Source organism: Coregonus lavaretus, assembly GCF_964263955.1.
Source record: "Coregonus lavaretus genome assembly, chromosome: 1".
NCBI classification, from domain to species: Eukaryota; Metazoa; Chordata; class Actinopteri; order Salmoniformes; family Salmonidae; genus Coregonus; species Coregonus lavaretus.
In genome coordinates this window covers 29,095,584-29,116,850 of record NC_139988.1, presented here as the reverse complement: position 1 = coordinate 29,116,850, position 21,267 = coordinate 29,095,584, and the positions used below count along the sequence as shown (strand labels likewise).

The 21,267-nt window shown below is 43.8% G+C and overlaps 1 protein-coding gene across 1 annotated transcript; it reads left to right on the top strand.

The window, feature by feature from the left end:
• Positions 1-15,791: 15,791 nt before the first annotated feature.
• LOC311132986 (peroxiredoxin-like 2A) lies at positions 15,792-20,420 on the top strand (the record flags this gene model as incomplete). Its single annotated transcript, XM_084166395.1, has 5 exons — positions 15,792-15,936; positions 16,123-16,214; positions 16,406-16,546; positions 16,804-16,971; positions 20,313-20,420. 5 exons carry the CDS (start codon positions 15,792-15,794, stop codon positions 20,418-20,420), a joined length of 654 nt encoding a protein of 217 aa, XP_084022521.1.
• Positions 20,421-21,267: the final 847 nt, after the last annotated feature.

The window sequence follows — 21,267 nt, the reverse complement described above, 5'->3', positions numbered from 1 at the left end:
CACCTGCTTTCGAAAGTCCTTCAATTTGTGGTTCAATCCCTTGGATTGCTTCATCTTTCAATGGATACTGATTCTTCCAAGGAGGTCTGGCTCCTGGTCGAAGTTCAACTTTCACCTCAATTGGGCTGATTTCACAAGTCCAATATCGGTACTGTGTTGAGACCACAAACATTCTGGAACTTATTGCAACATCTCCTCTTTCATAGGGTCTGAATCGATCTTCACACTGCAAATAGATTAATGTGTCATCCGTACATCTTGTGGCTCTCCTTGTCCTTGAGCCGAAATCATTATTTTGAGAAATCGCTGATCTTCACTCCTCCAAATCCCCAAATTCTCTTTCATTTTCAACAGCTTTCTCTGCTTCTGTCATCATTTCTCCTATTTGCTTCTGCTCATAGCAACAAGGTCACATGTGGCACACTCTTCTCAATCTCAAATTTTTTATCCAGATAATCGTCTGTATTTATCTTCATAGCTGCTCCTTGTGGTCCTAAAATTATGCAACATGAGCTGAGTTGAACTTTCTTTGTTGATGACACAACCATTCCTCTGAGTTCGATTGGGCAGCATTCTTGAAATACTTGAGCGTACAATGAAATGGATATTCCCGAAGCCTCGCATCTGGCATATTTGCCACAATGAATTTCTCCCATATCTTAGCCTGCTTCAAAAAATCTTCACTGAGATTTCCAATCCAGAATACTGAAGAAGAATCCATCTCTGTCGTCATCAACAATTGGTAAACCTTTTCCTTTGGCACTTCTACCAGACAGCCGTCTGGTGTACATTTTATTGTATAGTTCAATTTACACAATGCATCTCTTCCCAACAATGCAATAGGTGTATGTTCTGATACCAGTATGGGTATTGTAATTTTCTGATTTTCATAGCAGAGCTCAATTGGTTCCGTAAGAGGAATCAGCTGTTTCACTCCCTCAAATCCAATTGTCCTAATTAGTTGATTGGACATAGGGAGATGTGTAACATCTTCAGGCCGAACACAGATAAAAGCAGCTCCGCTATCCGCCATCACTTCCAATGGTCAGTTGTTTACTTTCACCTCAATTGTTGGATCTTTTTACCTGATGCTACCAGCTGACACCCCCCTTTCGGATCTTCTGGGCACCCCTAGAATCCTTGCTCCGGGCCTCTATAAGGGTTCACCAGTCCTCCAGATGATCTTGACTGGCCCCTGTATCTTCCTCTGAAATTCCCTCTTGTGTTTCCTCCTGGCCCATTACACTCACAGCAAAGTGACCAACCTGTCCACAATCATAACACACTTCTGAAGATTGCTGGAAGTATGGCTTAAATCTTCCTCCTCTTCCTCTTCCTAAGCCTTCTCGTCCTCTACCTCTCCAATTCTGTGTCTGTCCAGAAACTGGCTGTGGATATGAAACAACTGGTACCGCTATTGGTTGCTGGTACAATTGCAGTTGGAACTGGTCCGGTTGAAGCTGTGGCAGTGATTGTTGATTTGGTGCACACTGATTCTGCATAACCAAAGCTTATTTCTTCTCCTTCTTATTCTCCACCAGTTGTATTTGATTGAGTTTTCTGAGAGTTTCTTGGTCCTGTTCTTTCTGGTTGTGTTCCTTTTCCTGTACAGATCCACTTGATGGGCTATATGATCTGTATAGATACCTTTTGTCATGCTTCCAAGTCCAACCACCTCAGCCAGTTTGCTACTTACTGGTGAGGGCAGTCCCATCTGCAATTTATCTCTCAAAATTGACTGCTCAATTTGACTCACATCTGGATCATTTCCGGTAATATTTCTCCACACTTGATGAACTCTTGACACATTGTCAAGGGTTCTGATGCGAATGTGGTGTGGAATCAAGTGCAGGACACAGGAGCTCAGTCAAACTTGACTTTACTGGAAAAGCACAAAATAAACGGGTCAAACTAACCCGGAGGCGAACAATACGCAACAGTGCGTAAAATACAAAAACTGACTACGCACGAACAAATGTGCGACGGTAATAACTAGCGTCTGTCCAAACAACAGTAGAACACCAACAGACAGGAAAAACTACACACAACACATGACAGAAACAACGAGAACTTATAGGACACCTAATCAACACTAAACATGAACAGGTGTACTAAACAGACCAAACCAATCAAACATCGAAAACAAAGAACGGTGGCAGCTAGTACTCCGGAGACGACGACCGCCGAAGCCTGCCCGAACAAGGAGGAGGAGCAGCCTCGGCCGAAACCGTGACACACATATGCTCTCTGATTTTCTTGTTGTCCCAGTGGGTCAATCAGAATGTTGTCAGGATGCACATTTGTTGGAAACATATCTTTCAGTGCTCTCCACAGCCGATTTCTACTTGCAGCCAACAATTCAGGATCATTCACCGCAGTCCCCACATATCTATTAAGTCCAGCTCTCTGAAAAATTTATTCCATATCTGGAATCCCAAGGAGATTAGCCAAAAGTCTCTTAATGTCTCCTATGGCAGACTGTGTTCCCACCGTAATTTCTTCCAATTTTGAAATCCAAGGATATGCTCCATCTTGAAGAGTAGGCAGCTTCTCAAGTATATCTGACATATCGGTATTCTGCAAAGGCTTATACTCCAGGTTCTGTCCTCGAATTATCACTGGCATCATCTTCTTACTTGTGCTCCCTTCATTGTAGGATAAAATCCTCTTGAACATGAAGCACCTTTAATCTCCAAATCTTCCAATACCATTAACTAGAGGATTACTATTTTGTACTACATCAACAGGAGTAATTACTTTCATAGTTTTGATGTCCTTTTTCCCCATTGTAACAACTCTTTTATATTCCTTTATTGTGAATTATTTTATTATTATTATTATTTTAAACCAATTAATTTGTAAACTGTCACGCCGTGTCTCTGGGGACACTGTTATGTTGAGCCAGGGTGTGTAGATCTATGCGTTTTGTTTCTATGGTGTAAATTCTATGGGTGCTATTTCTATGTTGGCCAGAGTGGCTCCCAATCAGAGGCAACGAGTGTCAGTTGTTGCTGGTTGTCTCTGATTGGGAGCCATATTTAAACAGTCTGTTTTCCATTCATGTTTGTGGGATCTTGTTCAAGTTGGTTTGTGTTTGACCGTAGACTGTCACGTTATCGTTTTTGTTGTTTTGGTCGTGTTCGCTAAATAAAGAGTATGTTCGTCTGCAACGCTGCGCCTTGGTCCTCATCTCTTACCGACGATCGTGACAGAAGATCCCACCAAAACTGGACCAAGCAGCGTGTCCAGGAGCCATCGCCAGGGGAATCGCTAGCAGATCTCCGTGGCAACCTCGACTGGGTCAAGCCTAGTGAGGAGCAGAGAGGGTGGACTTGGGAACAGTGGAGGAAGAGTCTCGACTGGGTCAAGCCAAATGAGGAGCAGAATGGCTGGAGCTGGAAGCAGAAGAGTGAGAGTTGGGCGAGAACTATAGAGGCCTGGCCCACGGGGAAGAGAGACCCCCAGAATTTTTTTAGGGGGGGGGGGGGGGCTCACGACGTCGGGGCAGCAGGAGGCCGCGATAGAGCGCCAGGTTACGGGGGCCACTGGTCAAAGAAGGGAAGGAAGGTGTAGAGGCACGGCGAGAGGTACTGGGGTGTGTTACCAGTCCGGTCCGGCCCGTTCCAGATCCCGGTGTAGGGCCAGTGGTGTGTGTCCCCAGTACGGTCCGGTCTGTTCCTGCTCCCCGCACCAAGTGTACGGTGCGCGTCGCCAGCCCAGCCCGGTCTGCTCCTGCCCCTCGCACCAAGCCTACGGTGCGCGTCGCCAGCTCGGCCCGGCCTGTTCCTGCTCCCCGCACCAAGCCTATGGTGCGCTTCGCCAGCCCGGCCCGGCCTGTTCCTGCTCCCCGCACCAAGCCTATGGTGCGCGTCGCCAGCACGGTCCGGCCTGTTCCTGCCACTCGCACCAAGCCAGGGGTGCGAGTCGTCAGCCCGGTCCAGCCCGTTCCTGCTCCACGCACTAAGCCAGGGGTGCGTATCGTCAGCCCGGTCCGGTCCGTTCCTGCTCCACGCACCAAGCCAGGGGTGTGCATCGTCAGCCCGGTCCGGCCCGCTCCTGCTTCCCGCACCAAGCCTATGGTGCGCATCGCCAGCCCGGTCTGGCCCGCTCCTGCTCCTCACACCAAGCCAGTGGTGTGCGTCGTCAGTCCAGCACGGCCCGTGCCTGTTCTCCACACCAAGCCAGTGGTGGGCGTCGTCAGTCCGGCACGGCCCGTGCCTGTTCCACTGGTGCCTGGTTCGGCACCGGTCAGATGCTTTACGCCGGAGCTAGAGCAATCCGCTCCATCAGTGTGCAGTCCAGCTCCGGCCAGCGGGGCCAGACCGGACCAGGGGTACTTTGGGGGGTTGGAGAGGGAGCGGGGATCAGGCCCGGAGCCGGATCCGCCGCCTAGGCGGAGTGCCCACCCGGTCCCTCCCCTGTGGTATTTGGTTGACGCGGTCGGAGTCCGCGCCTTTAGGGGGGGGTACTGTCACGCCCTGGCTCTGGGGACACTGTTATGTTGAGCCAGGGTGTGTAGATCTATGTGTTTTGTTTCTATGGTGTAAATTCTATGGGTGCTATTTCTATGTTGGCCAGAGTGGCTCCCAATCAGAGGCAACGAGTGTCAGTTGTTGCTGGTTGTCTCTGATTGGGAGCCATATTTAAACAGTCTGTTTTCCATTCGTGTTTGTGGGATCTTGTTCAAGTTGATTTGTGTTTGACCGTAGACTGTCACGTTATCGTTTTTGTTGTTTTGGTCGTGTTCGCTAAATAAAGAGTATGTTCGTCTGCAACGCTGCGCCTTGGTCCTCATCTCTTACCGACGATCGTGACATAAACCAAAAAATACTTTAGACTATGTAGCTTATGTTTCCCTCCTTTTTTAAAATTTTAATTAATTAATTAATCAATCAATTAATTAATGTATCAATATATTTATTTATTTTTATTAATTTATTAATTAATGTTTTATTTTATTTTATTTTATTTTACCAAATTATTGATTAGTGGCAATCTTACCACATCCGATCAGGAAAAGTAAAGGAAAGTAGTCAACTTCAGAGCAATCCAAAAAAGAAAGACCTGTAATCCAGCAACACTACAGCACTCACAAACCAATTGCTTAATACGCACCAAATTACCTTAATTTTACAGAATAATGTCAGTGCTGGATTTCCAACACAACTCTAATCAAACCAACTCATGCACAATAACTCCAATGTGCAATTCTTAATTACATCAATTGATCAGTCTGTTGCCAAGTCCCTGTCAAATTGTCACAACATGAAATATGCTAGGCACACACAATATCCTCTATGGGAAAGTAAGTTTTGTGAACAGAGCAGTACTGGCCTTGATTGGACTGGATCCGGAGCAGCACACACTGTCGAGTGACGCACTCGTCAGCACCTCCTCTCTCTCTCTTTCTCCTCCTTCTCGTCTCGTATCTGCATGCCTCTTGAGCGGGAGTCAGCTCGGCGCCCATGAATGGAATGCTGAGAAAAGACGCAACACGTCCCAAATTCCTCGTCGCCATTAATGTAGTGTCGAGATAACGATGCTGATTATGCTGTGATGACAAGAAATCCGCTGACACTGTCCTTGATTATAATGGTTTATTATATCAAAGATTTCAGCGTCAATTTACAGACTCCTGCAGACATCTGGAGAACAACTGACCCAATCTCTAATGTGTTATTTCTCCCCGTCCTTTGTTCCAAACATGGTATTTATAATATGTAACATAATATGGGTGGTTTTTCTAAAGACCAATCTCTGGCCTTCACATAACAGACTTCCTCTGTTTTAGGGGTTCCCTATAGTAATGCTTTCCAGATGCTTCCGCAAGCTGAGTCAACTTCCTCTAACACACCATTTGCAAACGTCAGCAAAGTCATAAACTGTTTAGATACTACAGAAACAATTCATAGTAAACTAGTGTTTTGAGGGTGGACTAACTGTATTATTTGCATTAATAGACTAGTTTTACGCACAACAACTTTAAATCAAAGCTGGGAGAGAGCAAGGACTGCTCATGCCATGCAGGTTCAGGTAGGTTATACAGGACAGTTTTATATTCAAAAAAATCTATTGGTTGCTGATAAGTATGCTGTTGTATCAAACATTTATTTTACAATCTGCAATGTTTGAATTTCGAACTTTAAAGTTGCACTATTCAGAAATCGCTACGCCATTTCCTGGTTGCTAAAACTCAAATTGTTCGCCTAATTTCAGTTTATGTGACAAAATAAGCTAGTATAGTGTAGAGAATCATTCTACCGTCTAAACCGCTGTGAAATATATTTTCCATAACCAAAAATATTGTTGTTTCAGCTTTTTGAAGCTGGTGTACAAAACCAAAAGTAAAAGACAAAAACTAAACTTAAAAACTGGAAGCATAGAAATAGCGCACATAGAACAGTTCTAACGCTTCTTTTGTCGTAGAAATATATGACTCGAAAGTAGTCAACTCAAACATATCTCTCAAGAAACTGGAGCCTGTGAATCCAAAAATTAGACTTATTATCTAATAACGAAAGCCGAGCAGTTCCATGGAACGGCTGTCTCTCTCTGGCTTAGACATCCCTTTTATACACACACACAAATGCACAAACATACTTACATGGCATATTCAGTTACCCCCCTTATGGCAAATTCCTAACTTATTTTAGTTCTACACCACCCTTCTTTTTCAACGTCCAGCTGTCACACAATGTCCACTCCAAAAGGTCATGAATGCTTTTTTCTATACGAAGCCTCTCATTCTATCATTCTATTGGCTGCGTGGCCTAGGCCCCTTCTTAAAAAAGAATTAATGTAACGCATACTGTTGAGAGCTTTTGTGAAAGAGCACATACATTCATTTGAAACACAGCATATACTACATGGCTATATTCTTTATTTAAGCATGTATCTGGATTATAAAATATCAAACATGTTTATTATATTTTACCTTTGACCTCTCCCTACATTTGCCTTAATGATACATAAAATAATACCATACTTTCAAGTAGAATGATAGCTCTATAACAAGCATTTCTATGTGAATTTGGTCAGGTGGCCCCAAAAGTTACATATTGCCACTTTAGTTACTGAACAAGTAATTACATGGCAGCCTTCCCACACAGTACAGCTTCGTGAAATGTTAAGCTTAGAAAATGATGACCAAATAAAACGTTTATCCATTAGCAATAAACATTTATCCATTAGCTAAAGCAAAGCTATAGGCTACATGCCCTGGCACCACAGATAACATATCATCCATTTGATAGGCAGCCTCATTGACATGTCACAATTTCAGCACCATGGACTGCGATCCCTAGTCTATAGGCTACTTTGTGAGTGGCTGTCTGGCTGACGCATTTTATTTTTATTTTAGGGAGGGGTCCAGAGAAACTGTGATAAGCCAATGCTCCTGTCTAAATAAAACCATTCAAAATACTTCACCAGAGAGCATGACTTAGCCTCAGAGGATCATTAAAAAAGTGGTCAGATGACGCAGATGCTAAGCTACAGGACTGTTTTGCTAGCACAGACTGGAACATGTTCCGGGATTCTTCAGACAGCATTGAGGAGTACACCACAACAGTCACTGGCTTCATCAATGAGTGCATCGATGATGTCGTCCCCACAGTGACCGTACGTACATACCCCAACCAGAAGCCATGGATTACAGGAAACATCCGCACTGAGCTAAAGGGTAGAGCTGCCGCTTTCAAGGAGCGGGACTCTAACCCGGACGCTTATAAGAAATCCTGCTATGCCCTCCGACGAACCATCAAACAGGCAAAGAGTCAATACAGGACTAAGATTGAATCGTACTACACTGGCTCTGACGCTCGTCGGATGTGGCAGGGCTTGAAAATTATAATTAATTATTATTATTATTATTATTATTGAAAACTATTACAGACTACAAAGGGAAGCACAGCCGCGAGCTGCCCAGTGACACAAGCCTACCAGACGAGCTAAACCACTTCTATGCTCACTTCGAGGCAAGCAACACTGAAGCATGCATGAGAGCACCAGCTGTTCCGGATGACTATGTGATCACGCTCTCCGTACCCGATGTGAGTAAGACTTTTAAGCAGGTCAACATTCACAAGGCCGCAGGGCCAGACGGATTACCAGGACGTGTACTCCGAGCATGTGCTGACCAACTGGCAAGTGTCTTCACTGACATTTTCAACATGTCCCTGACTGAGTCTGTAATACCAACATGTTTCAAGCAGACCACCATAGTCCCTGTGCCCAAGGACTCTAAGATAACCTGCCTAAATGACTACCGACCCGTAGCACTGACATCTGTAGCCATGAAGTGCTTTGAAAGGCTGGTCATGGCTCACATCAACAGCATTATCCCAGAAACCCTAGACCCACTCCAATTTGCATACCGCCCCAACAGATCCACAGATGATGCAATCTCTATTGCACTCCACACTGCCCTTTCCCACCTGGACAAGAGGAACACCTACGTGAGAATGCTATTCATTGACTACAGCTCAGCATCCAACACCATAGTGCCCTCTAAGCTCATCACTAAGCTAAGGATCCTGGGACTAAACACCTCCCTCTGCAACTGGATCCTGGACTTCCTGACGGGCCGCCCCCAGGTGGTAAGGGTAGGTAACAACACATCTGCCACACTGATCCTCAACACGGGGGCCCCTCAGGGGTGCGTGCTCAGTCCCCTCCTGTACTCCAACACGACTCCAACACCATCATTAAGTTTGCCGACGACACAACAGTGGTAGGCCTGATCACCGACAACGATGAGACAGCCTATAGGGAGGAGGTCAGAGACCTGGCCGTGTGGTGCCAGGACAACAACCTCTCCCTCAACGTGACCAAGACAAAGGAGATGATTGTGGACTACAGGAAAAAAAAGAGGACTGAGCACGCCCCCATTCTCATCGACGGGACTGTAGTGGAACAGGTTGAGAGCTTCAAGTTCCTTGGTGTCCACATCACCAACAAACTATCATGGTCCAAACACACCAAGACAGTCATGAAGAGGGCACGACAAAGCCTATTCCCCCTCAGGAGACTGAAAAGATTTGGCATGGGTCCTCAGATCCTCAAAAAATTCTACAGCTGCACCATCGAGAGCATCCTGACTGGTTGCATCACCGCCTGGTATGGCAACTGCTTGGCCTCCGACCGCAAGGCACTACAGAGGGTAGTGCATACGGCCCAGTACATCACTGGGGCCAAGCTTCCTGCCATCCAGGACCTCTATACCAGGTGGTGTCAGAGGAAGGCCCTCAAAATTGTCAAAGACTCCAGCCACCCTAGTCATAGACTGTTCTCTCTGCTACCGCACGGCAAGTGGTACCGGAGTGCCAAGTCTAGGTCCAAAAGACTTCTCAACAGCTTCTACCCCCAAGCCATAAGACTCCTGAACAGCTAATCATGGCTACCCGGACTATTTGCACTGCCCCCCCACCCCATCCTTTTACGCTGCTGCTACTCTGTTAATTATTTATGCATAGTCACTTTAACTCTACCCACATGTACATATTACTTCAACTACCTCAACTAGCCGGTGCCCCCGCACATTGACTCTGCACCGGTACCCCCCTGTATATATAGCCTCCCTACTGTTATTTTATTTTACTTCTGCTCTTTTTTTTCTCAACACTTTTTTTGTTGTTGTTTTATTTCTACTTTTTTTGTTAAAAAGAAATGCACTGTTGGTTAAGGGCTGTAACTAAACATTTCACTGTAATGTCTGCACCTGTTGTATTCGGCGCATGTGGCCAATAAAATGTGATTTGATTTGATTTGATCATTAGCTTCTTTTCTTTTTTCTTTTTTTTGCTGTGGATTGTTTCAAATCATAAGCGAGTAGGCCTATGCCTATTTGGGAAGGCAGCAATTTGGGCAGCGCACGTGGCAGTAGGCCTGACTGACTATTGAGTTGCATCTGTCAGTAAAAAACATCTAAAATATGTGTGAAGACAATGTGTCTTGGGTATAATTCAAAACATTGAGACAAGAAGAAGTGGCGCGTCTCTCTCCAGAATGCACGCTCTCCAGAATGGCACAGCTGTCTCCAGACAATTATTGCGGATTCATTGTTTCATTGTGTGAATTGTTTGCCCTTTGATTGTTTATTTTTATCGATTCCCAATTACATACGTCACCAGTAGGCCTAGTAAATGTACCATTAATCCCAGTCATTTGGTTACATAAATGTCTGTTAATGCATGTATTAATTAGGCTACAGTTTACCGTTCTCATTCTCAGAGTGGAAACGTTGTTTGCAGAGTTCACAACCTGCTACATTTGTGAGAAACAAGTTTCAGTTTATTCCATAACCATCCTTTACGAGGTTTGTCATTTTGTTCATTGTCTTTTGTTTGGAGTGTCATGTGAGCAATGAGCATGTGTCTGGTTTCTCTGTCCTGATAATGTCAAGGGAGCGCGCACGCCTGAGCACGCATAGAAGTACCTGGCCTGCTGCCACAAAGTGCCCTTTTGGGGATGTCTGATTTCTTATTTTCTTAACTCACCACATCCACCACTAATAATCTGAGTTTCTCAGTCCTTTTTTCTTCACCTCACACAGTAAGTCAACGAATAAAGTGTTTTTAACATTCATTGTGAATGATAGCCGAATAGTTCCTCACAGTATTTGAAAAATCTTTCCAACACTCTCCCGGCCTCGATAATCACCAAGCCTTGGTATGAAAAAGCCAAATATCCTGATTTGATGATCCCACACAGTATATACAATGACATATTTTTTTTGCACTGTGTTGTGCTTTGCACACCACCTACAGTTGAAGTCTGAAGTTTACATACACTTAGGTTGGAGTCATTAAAACTCGTTTTTCAACCACTCCACAAATTTCTTGTTAACAAACTATCGTTTTGGCAAGTCGGTTAGGACATCTACTTTGTGCATGACACAAGTAATTTTTCCAACAATTGTTTACAGACAGATTATTTCACTTATAATTCACTGTATCACAATTCCATTGGGTCAGAAGTTTACATACACTAAGTTGACTGTGCCTTTAAACAGCTTGGAAAATTCCAGAAAATTATGTCAAGGCTTTAGAAACTTCTGATAGGTTATTTGACATAATTTGAGTCAATTGGAGGTGTACCTGTGGATGTATTTCAAAGCCTACCTTCAAACTCAGTGCCTCTTTGCTTGACATCATGGGAAAATCAAAAGAAATCAGCCAAGACCTCAGAAAAATAATTGTAGACCTCCACAAGTCTGGTTCATCCTTGGGAGAAATGTCCAAACGCCTGAAGGTACCACATTCATCTGTACAAACAATAGTACGCAAGTATAAACACCATGGGACCACGCAGCCATCATACCGCTCAGGAAGGAGACGCGTTCTGTCTCCTAGAGATGAACGTACTTTGGTGCGAAAAGTGCAAATCAATCCCAGAACAACAGCAAAGGACCTTGTGAAGATGCTGGAGGAAACAGGTACAAAAGTATCTATAGCCACAGTAAAACGAGTCCTATACCGACATAACCTGAAAGGCCGCTCAGCAAGGAAGAAGCCACTGCTCCAAAACCGCCATAAAAAAGCCCGACTACGGTTTGCAACTGCACATGGGGACAAAGATCGTACTTTTTGGAGAAATGTCCTCTGGTCTGATGAAACAAAAATAGAACTGTTTGGCCATAATGACCATCGTTATGTTTGGAGGAAAAAGGGGGTGGCTTGCAAGCCGAAGAACACCATCCCAACTGTGAAGCACGGGGATGGCAGCATCATGCTGTGGGGGTGCTTTGCTGCAGGAGGGACTGGTGCGCTTCACAAAATAGATGGCATCATGAGGACGGAAAATTATGTGGATATATTGAAGCAACATCTCAAGACATCAGTCAGGAAGTTGAAGCTTGGTCGCAAATGGTTCTTCCAAATTGACCCCAAGCATACTTCCAAAGTTGTGGCAAAATGACTTAAGGACAACAAAGTCAAGGTATTGGAGTGGCCATCACAAAGCCCTGACCTCAATCCTGTAGAAAATGTGTGGGCAGAACTGAAAAAGCATGTGCGAGCAAGGAGGCCTACAAACCTGACTGAGTTTCACTAGCTCTGTCAGGAGGAATGGGCCAAAATTCACCCAATTTATTGTGGGAAGCTTGTGGAAGGCTACCCGAAACGTTTGACCCAAGCTACACAATTTAAAGGCAATGCTACCAAATACTAATTGAGTGTATGTAAACTTCTGACCCACTGGGACTGTGATGAAAGAAATAAAAGCTGAAATAAATCATTCTCTCTACTATTATTCTGACATTTCACATTCTTAAAATAAAGTGGTGATCCTAACTGACCTAAGACAGGGAATTTTTACTAGGATGAAATGTCAGAAATTGTGAAAAACTGAGTTTAAATGTATTTGGCTAAGGTGTATGTAAACTTCCGACTTCAACTGTACGTAGCCTAAAAATTGCAATAAACCAGCTGGAAAAGTAGGCTAGTAATGGTCTGACTGGCCAATGTTTTAAAAGCTATGCGTTCACATGCTATTGGATTTATCGGAAATTCCTATTTCAGACTGGGATATTTGTTTCTTTTTTCTTTTCTTTTTTTCTTTAACCTTTATTTAACTAGGCAAGTCAGTTAAGAACACATTCTTATTTACAATGACGGCCTACCATGTTTCACTTTAATTACCCTTCAAGTCGGAATTAAAAGTGGGGAACTCGAGAAAATTCTGTTGCCATAGTTGCCAAGTTTCACCACTGACCTTTTACCTTGTCAACCAAAAGATGACAACAAATCAGTTTTTGACAACTACTGCCTTATATGAATAGCCGCGGGAAGTAGGGGTGCTGTGGGTGCTGCAGCACCCTCTGAATTCTTATTTATTTCTATTTTAAGGGGTAGGCCTATGTAGTAGGTTGATAACGATATCACCAAAGTATGTTGTATCAGACATTTCAAACAACATTCCCAGCTAATGAGAACACATTTATGGTATTTAGTTTGAGAGAATGAACAAGATTTAACAAGGCAACCTTGTGCCTAATTTGAATGGGCGGCAAAATCAGATTTGGAGGGATTTTTACATCTGTTCCACAGTAGACTCATGTGAAACGTCTGCCTGTGAGGGACTATGTGGGGAGCTAGATAGAGGTAAAAAACTTTTGAAAACTGTGATGTGGTCGATTGCCTCTAGGGCTCAGTGTCTCCTTGCCAATAAATAGGCCCATATGACATTGAGCAACACCATGAATTTGTGAATTCGATTTTTTTATAAATGGGCTAAGCTACATCATTGAACATAGCTAATCAAGAATTATTTGTACAAAATAATGAATGCGCTAAGGTGGGTTTTCTGTGTTAGAGGGACACATTTCAGAAGCAGCTGAAAAAGGAGCTTGAGGAGGAGTCAAAGATGAGATTAGAATTGTGCATGTACAGATGTTACAGTAACAGTTATCGCCTAAATAATTTGTTTAAAGTTTAGGGGGTGCCCATGTCATACACAACATACAGCACATATAGGGGTGACCCACATCTTTATGGGAATGCCCAGCACCCCCTGGGAACTCCTGTGACTTGAACCCTGACCTCAGACCTATTTAAAAAGCCTGTAGAGCAGGGGTGTCAAACTCATTCCATGGAGGGCCTAGTCCCTGCAGGTTTTGGGTTTTTCCTTTTAATGAAGCCCTAGACAACCAGGTGAGGGGAGTTATTTACTAATTAGTGACCTTAATTTATCAATCAAGTACAAGAGAGGAGCGAAAACCCGCAGACACTCGGCCCTCTGTGGAATGAGTTTGACACGCGCTGTAGAGCCAGTCGCAGAGGTTAAGACCCTTCTTAAGCCCCTCATGATCTGGCGGTCACAGGGGGTCAGTACAGCTAGTACAGTACAGTAGAGTAGTAGTATTATCTATTACTGTAGTAGTATTGTCTTATATAATATTAGTATAATAGTAGTTATAGTGGGCCACCTGTGCTGTGCGTAGGATATATAGAGTATATAGTACATTTGATGCCTCAATATCGTCACACCCTGATATAAATGTTATCCATTTGCTATATTTTTGAATATTCCAAACAAAGGCAGTCCTATTTCTTCAATTTTGACCTTCTTGACAACCAGCCATGCAGCAATTCGACACCACTATCATGCCAGTCCCTATCCAAAAGCATAACAAACAGAGTATAGCCTAATTCCATAGAATAGAAGATAGTAGAAAGTATAATTTCAGATCCCTAAATTAAAGCAGTGAAGAATTAGCCTGGTCCTAGATCTGTTTGTGCTGTCTTGCCATTTGGCGTGACAATGACCATAGGAGTTGGCAAAACAGCACAAAGAGATTTGGGACCAGGCTAGTGAGGAATGGGATGAATGAACAAAATGACAGCATCCTGATGGGCTTTTAGGCTAATGTGGGCGGTGAAGCAGAAATCTCCATTCATTCATGGACCTGCTCCAGTAAATGTCCATTACAGACTCAGGGTCCTATTCACTAGGCTCGCAGCGTATGTAAACGTGCCGAAACGGGGAGGTACTATCTGGAAACACTGGAAACAGTCAAACACTCATTTTCGTTTTACGTTGCTCAACATTTTAAAACGTTTTCCTTTGCATGCCCTTATCAATACGACCATGTAGTACCCAGTAATAGCGAGTCAACGTGAGTTGTGTTCCTCCACAGTGTGTATCGGCAAAATGTTAGGTCATACTGAATCGGGCTGGTACAGTGATGTGATTGGACTGGGGCTGGTTAAAGGGCTTAGTGGTTAGGGGCTGAAAACACACCAGACCAGGGGATTGAATCCTACTCTCGTTAGTAGCAGGGAGACAGATATTGGTGAGTATTTTTTTCCCCCACCACTTACTCTATGCTATAGCTTCAACTAAATTTGATTTATAATGTATTTAATGGTTATTTGATCAATGGAATATAAACATTAATTGTATTTTCATTGATGAAGGAGAAAGGCTAACTTTTGCTGGATTAATTTTAGTTGTTGTTGAATTTCCTTTATCTAGGCTAGAAGTCACATATCCGTTAATTAAAGGGGAATTATTTTTGTACAGTAGGTTGATTGTTGAACTTGACTGATTCTTAGCATCTACTGACCTGCATTGTCTTATGTCAGATAGCGCGTCGATTCCACCATCACTGATCGGTTGAGGGACGAGCGTCGCGTAGGAGTGATACGATCTGACGTAAGACAATGACTGATCTGTAGATAGATTGATCAAGAAGTGTGATTGAAGGAATTTCTTTGGTTAGTAGCATATTCCGTTTTTTATTAAACAAGATAACACTCTTGTATGTTGTTTTCCATTCCCGTCTTTGATCATCTTTTTTTTTTTATGATCGAAGCTACCGCTTTGATAATTTGAAGTGTCACACTGAATGACTGTGCTTCATAGTAACACGATTTAGCATTACAATTAATATCGATCAAAGTCAGCGATATAAAAAATATAGCCCTGCTTTCAGAGCGCTACTGCAGTAAGCTGTGATTATCAGCTCTGAAGGTCTGGGCTGTAGATGTCATTGCTCACTGCTCAGAAACAACTAACTAATTAGGGCCAAGAATGTTAATGATCGGGTCCAGCAATTACATAACAAAACACTATAACAAAGCAGGGTCTATGGGATGTTTGTAGCAGATACACACATGCATGCATGCACACGTGCACACACACACTGTATTTATTGTGCATGAGTGGACAATGTATTTCAGGGATGAATAGGCTACTTCATTCTATTTTACCCCACATATTCCTATCCCATTCATATCCTATCTTGATCCATATTTTTACCCCCAGAGTGATGTGAAGTGTCTGAGTGGGCCATGGTGACTTCTAACCAGGCTCTGAAGGCAGTAGGCCTGTTCATAGCATATCTACTAAAGTCCATCACAGACCTGTTCCTCACCAAGCCTTTGTGGGCCAACCTGAAGGTTCTGGAGGAGACTGACCTCAAGACCACCGGAGGAAGTAAGGAGTCATAGAATAGAGTCCAGAACACTGAACGTTTTATATCCAAATTAATAGCTAGAATAGTTAGTAAGCCAGATCTGTTTGTTTAGATTACAGATCTACTGTTAGCATTTGACCTTGTATGAGGTCTCTTCATAGATTTGGAGAAGTAGGCTATATTTAACCCTTCTCTGTCTCTTTCAGTTTATGAGACGTATAAAGCCAAAGCTCTGTGGGAGAAGACTGGGGCAGTGATCATGGTGGTACGACGCCCTGGATGCTTGTTGTGCAGAGAGGTGAGCGCTGTGGTTGTGGTGTCTCCTCTAGACTAGCTTGTCTATTTTATTCTTTCACACTCCTGACAGCAGACAGACTCGAGTGCTGATGTTTCTCCATGCCTCTTCTCTCTCTCTCGCTCTCTCGCTCTCTCTTTCTCTGTCTGTCTCTGTCGCTTTGTCTCTTTGTCTCTCTCTCTCTTTCTCTCTAGGAGGCCATTGAGCTGTCCTCTCTGAAGCCCCAGCTAGAGGAGTTGGGGGTCCCTCTCTTAGCCGTGGTCAAAGAGAACATTGGCCAAGAGCTGGATGCCTTCAAGACATTTTTTACTGGGGAAGTCTATGTAGACCAGAAGGTCAGTGAATAACTAATTAATTTACAATGCTAACAGCAGTTAGCATTGACATGAGAAGATAAAGTACACAGTTCCTTGTAAAATATATGTTTCCAGCGTTTGTTCAGTCACACTGCACACCTTTGTGCAATATATGATATAACATCTATTTCCGACATCTTTTCAAATATACATCCAACTGTAGACGTCAACAAAGTACAGTATCCTGCTAACGTCACTGTATCCCTCCATCTAATAACCAAACCTGTTTTTCTCAGAGAGCATTATACGGTCCTGTGGAGCGTTGGATGTTCCTGTCTGCGTTGCTGCGTATCGGGGTGTGGAGGAGCCTGTGGAGGGCCTATAGGAAGGGCTGCACAGGAAATATAATCAAAGGAGAAGGTCTTGTACTGGGGGGAGTGTTCGTCATTGGGCCCAAAGATCAGGTAGGGCTATACCGCTTGAACTGGGCACTCTATCCATGCTATAACGGACAAAAGTGGAGATATACAGTAGTTAGAACTAATTAGCAATAGCAAGAATGGATCTGCAAGTAAAATCAAATCAAATCAAATTTTATTTGTCACTTACACGTGTTTAGCAGATGTTATAGCGGGTGTAGCGAAATGCTTGTGCTTCTAGCTCCGACAGTGCAGTAATATCTAACAATTTCACAACATATGCCCAATACACACAAAACTGGTAAGGAATGGGATTTAAGAAAATATACATATATGGACAAGCAATGACAGAGCGGCATAATATAATATGCCATTTAGCAGACGCTTTTATCCAAAGCAACTTACAGTCTTGCGTGCATACATTTTTTTGTGTATGGGTGGTCTTGGGGATCGAACCCACTACCTTGGCGTTACAAGCGTTGTGCTCTACCAGCTGAGCTACAGAGGACCACGGCATGGAATAAGATACAGTAGAATATTATAGAATAGAATGCAGTATATACATATGAGATGAGTAGTGCAAGATATGTAAACATTATTAAAGTGACTAGTGTTCCATTTCTTAAAGTGGCCAGTGATTTCAATAGGCAGCAGCAGCCTCTAATGTGCTAGTGATGGCTATTTAACAGTCTGATGGCCTTGAGATAGAAGCTGTTTTTCATTCTCTCGGTCCCAGCTTTGATGCACCTGTACTGACCTCGCCTTCTGGATGATAGCGGGATGAACAGGCAGTGGTTCGGGTGGTTGATGTCCTTGATGATCTTTTTGGCCTTCCTGTGACATCGGGTGTTGTATATTTCTTGGAGGGCGGGTAGTTTGCCCTCGGTAATGCGTTCGGCAGACCGCACCACCCTCTGGAGAGCCCTGCGGTTGTGGGCGGTGAAGTTGCCGTACCAGGCAGTGATACAGCCCAACAGGATGCTCTCAATTGTGCATCTGTAAAAGTTTGTGAGGGTTTTAGGTGCTAAGCCGAATTTCTTCAGCCTCCTGAGGTTGAAGAGGCTCTGTTGCGCCTTCTTCACCACACTGTCTGCGTGGGTGGACCATTTCAGTTTGTCGGTGATGTGTACGCCAAGGAACTTGAAACTTTCCACCTTCTCCACTGCGGTCCCGTCGATGTGGATAGGGGGGTGCACCCTCTGCTGTTTCCTGAAGTCCACGATCATCTCCTTCATTTTGTTGATGTTGAGTGAGAGGTTATTTTCCTGGCACCACACTCCCAGAGCCCTCACCTCCTCCCTGTAAGCGGTCTCGTCATTGTTGGTAATCAAGCCTACTACTGTTGTGTCGTCTGCAAACTTGATGATTGAGTTGGAGGCGTGCTTGGCCACGCATTCATGGGTGAACAGGGAGTACAGGAGAGGGCTGAGCATGCACCCTTGTGGGGCCCCAGTGTTGAGGATCAGCAAAGTGGAGATGTTGTTTCCTACCTTCACCACCTGGGGGCGGCCCGTCAGGAAGTCCAGGACCCAGTTGCACAGGGCGGGGTTCAGACCCAGGGCCTCGAGCTTAATGATGAGCTTGGAGGGTACTATGGTGTTGAATATTGAGCTATAGTCAATGAACAGCATTCTTACATAGGTATTCCTCATGTCCAGATGGGACAGGGCAGTGTGCAGTGTGATGGCGATTGCATCGTCTGTGGATCTATTTGGGCGGTAATCAAATTGAAGTGGGTCTAGGGTGACAGGTAAGGTAGAGGTGATATGATCCTTGATGAGTCTCTCAAAGCACTTCATGATGACAGAGGTGAGTGCTACAGGGCGATAGTCATTTAGTTCAGTTACCTTTGCTTTCTTGGGTACAGGAACAATGGTGGCTATCTTGAAGCATGTGGGAACAGCAGACTGGGAAAGGGAGAGATTGAATATGTCCATAAACACACCAGCCAGCTGGTCTGCGCATGCTCTGAGGACGCGGCTAGGGATGCCGTCTGGGCCGGCAGCCTTGCGGGGGTTAACATGCTTAAATGTCTTAATCACGTCGGCCATGGAGAAGGAGAGGCCACAGTCCTTGGTAGTGGGCCTCGTCAGTGGTACTGTGTTATTCTCAAAGCGGGCGAAGAAGGTGTTTAGCTTGTCTGGAAGAGAGACTTTGGTGTCGGCGACATGGTTGGTTTTCTTTTTGTAGTCCGTGATTGTCTGTAGACCCTGCCACATACGTCTCGTGTCTGAGCCGTTGAATTGCGACTCAACTTAGCTCACATACATCAGTATAGAGACTATTTGATATGCATTGGATGTTAGATGGTACGGTACTACAATTCTTTGCAGCAAGTCCGTATAGTGACAACTGCTTGAGATGTGAGCATATACATGTAACTGCCAAAATAAATGAAACACCAACATAAAGTGTCTTAATAGGGCGTTGGGCCACCATGAGCCATTTACATCATACATTTACATTTTAGTCATTTAGCAGACGCTCTTATCCAGAGCGACTTACAGTTAGTGAATACATATTTTTTTTATACTGGCCCCCCGTGGGAATCGAACCCACAACCCTGGCATTGCAAACGCCATGCTCTATCAACTGAGCTACATCCCTGCCGGCCATTCCCTCCCCTACCCTGGACAACGCTGGGCCAATTGTGCGCCGCCCATGAGTCTCCCGGTCGCGGCCGGCTGCGACAGAGCCTGGATTCGAACCAGGATCTCTAGTGGCACAGTTAGCACTGCGATGCAGTGCCTTAGACCACTGCGCCACTCAGGAGCATCTTCAATGCGCCTTGGCATAGATTCTACAAATGGTCTGGAGCTCTATTGGAGGGATGCGACACCATTCTTCAGACAATAAATTCCATAATTTGGTGTTTTGTTGATGGTGGTGTAAAACTCTGTCTCAGGCGCCGCTCCAGAAACTCCCACAAGTGTTCAATTGGGTTGAGATCTGGTGACTGAGACACACACACACTTTAAACCCCCTATGCTCCTTTGAGACCCCTCTTTAAAAGTCACTGAGATTCTTCTTCTAGCCATTGTATACAAAAATAATGGGCAACAGGGCATTTTTACACATGACCCTAAGCATGATGGGATGATAATTGTTTATTTAACTCAGTGCTAATTGTTTATTTAACTCAGCACCTGCTTTCAATACACTTTGTATCCCTCATTTACTTGTGTTTCCTTTATTTTGACACTTACCTCAAATTAGGATTCAGGTCCAGTGCAAGTATGTATCGGTGGATGTGCTTTTATTCTGCTATCATTTACACATGGTGTACTTTTCATAACATATTAATGCTTATACAATGAGCACTTGCTGTACTTCCACAGAGACCAGTTTTGAGACCCATGTCTGTTTTCCTTCTCTTCCCCATGCAGGGTATTCTGCTTGAGCACCGTGAGAAGGAGTTTGGGGATAAAGTCAACCTGCTGGCTGTACTCAGATCAGCCAGGAAAATTCAAGACGGCTTGGCTACAGCCAAATAGTTTACACAAACAGCTTAAAGTCCCCATGCAGTCTTTTTAATTGTATTTTTAAATCATCACTGTATGTATAAAAAAATCACTGTGTGTGTGTTTATTTCATGAAAATAACTTTAGTATCATTTATTGCCCTGAGCCTCCTTTTGCCATTGAAATGTAAATATATTTACATACACAGCACTGATTTGCCGGATAGAATCGTCTGGACCATAGAGCCTACCCCACTTACCCCTTCAAACTAGGAGGATACATATGCAAATAAAAGATGACTGGTCATTGGTCAGAATAATCAGATCTGATTGTGAATTCATGATCAGGCATTCTTTTCAAACAGCTCTTACACAAACAGGGCATTATCATTATTTTCACAATTTCAGTGTTATTTCGACCTCATAGTGTGGAAATATCATTTTAAAAAACAGGAAAATCTAATTGTTTTGGTCTAAAAGCACATGCATTCATTGTTCTTTAGCCATTTAACACAGCAGTTTTGGTTCTTTTATGCAGGAATGACTTTCCACTCACGTGTGTTAGCCTCTCATTGACCATAAGTGTGCACTTTTGTGTCAAATGTATAGTCTATAGTGAATGTATTTGTGCTACTTCACAGTATGTCTGTCAGTCTCTGTGCATATAACTTTTATTTTAGATTGTTGATTTTTCTGATATTTATACATAATTGAAATTGACCCAGCAGACCCTTTCCCTTTTTCATTGTGCTGAACCTGTCCTGATCTCATCCCTGGACATGTCCTGTCAATAGTGCTGTGTGGTCCTGTGTACTGGTCTCACTACTGTCCAGTTGTAGTCATGGGACTGTGTGGGTGTTAACGAAGGTCTGTGTCTAAAT